General features: G+C 69.0%; 1 protein-coding gene across 1 annotated transcript in view; it reads left to right on the forward strand.

Annotated features, from left to right (window-relative positions):
• The first annotated feature begins 1220 nt into the window (after nucleotides 1-1220).
• Nucleotides 1221-1325, forward strand: part of GBX2 (gastrulation brain homeobox 2) — a 2424-nt gene continuing 2319 nt past the window's right edge. Inside the window, exon 1 of the mRNA XM_029932857.1 lies at nucleotides 1221-1323. Coding sequence (XP_029788717.1) covers nucleotides 1221-1323 — 103 coding nt within the window. The remainder of the gene's footprint in view (nucleotides 1324-1325) is intronic.

The following is a 1325-nucleotide window of genomic DNA, read 5'->3' on the forward strand; positions in this document are numbered from 1 at the left end:
GGATAATCTCACGTTATACAATCTGGAGGCGCAGCAACTCCCCCTTCCTCCCCGAGGATGGAGCAGATAAAGGACCCGCTTTATTATCATAATTATCGTGGCTGTTATTTTGGTGCGCGCAGGCAAAGTGTGTAAAGAGGTGCGATGATTAAGAATGTCATGAAAAATGAGAAGGGATCGCTCACAGGAGGGCCCAGCTCGGGATGGGGGAACCAGCAGCCTCCTCGCCGCGCCCGGGAGCGCGGGGGGCGCACTGCGAGACCCGGCCGGCTCCCGCCGGTGGCTAGGGCCTTCCAGCTCCCGACCAGGGCCCCGGGGGCGGGTGTGAAAGGGCAGGACCTTGCTCCCGCCTCCGGGAACCTCTTCTGGACCACGGGGCGCAGCAGCAGCACCCAACGCTAGGGTGAGCCGCGGGCTGGTTTCTTTCCAGAGCTAGGAGGAAGACATAAAACGCCCTTGGCCCAGCCGCCGTAGGTCCTACCCCCGGAAGCCGCTCTTGGACGCGGCCTCGACGAGGCTGTCGGGCCGCGGGGCTCGAGCCCTGGAGCTTTGGAGGCAACAGTCCCTTTCAAGTTTGCGCGGCGCGGGCCCGGCGCACAGGCTCCGGCTCTCGGGCCCGCGCGCTCCGCCAGCGGCGCCCGCTACCCGCTCCCAGCTAGCTTGGGTTGAAGGGGCGGAGCCCCGTTTCCGCCCCGCCCTCCAGCAGCGCAGCCAATAGGCGGTGGCGCCCGGCCCCACGTGACGTAAGCCCGGCCGGGCAGCAGGCAAAATGTGAATGAGAAAGAGGAGCGCGATTTAAAGGTGCTGGCGGCGCCCGCCGAAGACAAGTGCGCCAGCTTCGCGCGCTCCCCAGAGGCCCGCGGGAGGCAACGGACTGCGGATCGGACAGACGGACGCACCGACGGCTGCGAGCCGGGACCGAGGGTGGCAGACGACACGCGCGCGGGCTCCGACGGGGAAGAGGCGGGCAGCGGCTCCAGCGAGCCCGCGGGGCCCGGGTGCCCTCTCCACGCCGGGGCTCACGGCCTCACCCCGCGCACCGCTCGCACCCTCAGGGCATGCAACCGGCTCAGGGCTGAGGGTCGGCGGCGCCTGCTTTCAGGGTCCCGCTCGGCCCCTACGCGGCGCACCCGGCTGTGCTCCCGGCGCCCGGCGGGCTTCCTGGTGGCGGCGCGGCGCGGGGACTTTTCGCCTCTCGCTGGCCTCTTCCGAGAGCGTCTATGAGCGCAGCGTTCCCGCCGTCGCTGATGATGATGCAGCGCCCGCTGGGGAGTAGTACCGCCTTCAGCATAGACTCGCTGATCGGCAGCCCGCCGCAGCCCAGC

The sequence above is a fragment of the Suricata suricatta genome, chromosome 3 (genome assembly GCF_006229205.1).
Source record: "Suricata suricatta isolate VVHF042 chromosome 3, meerkat_22Aug2017_6uvM2_HiC, whole genome shotgun sequence".
In the NCBI taxonomy this organism is placed as follows: domain Eukaryota; kingdom Metazoa; phylum Chordata; class Mammalia; order Carnivora; family Herpestidae; genus Suricata; species Suricata suricatta.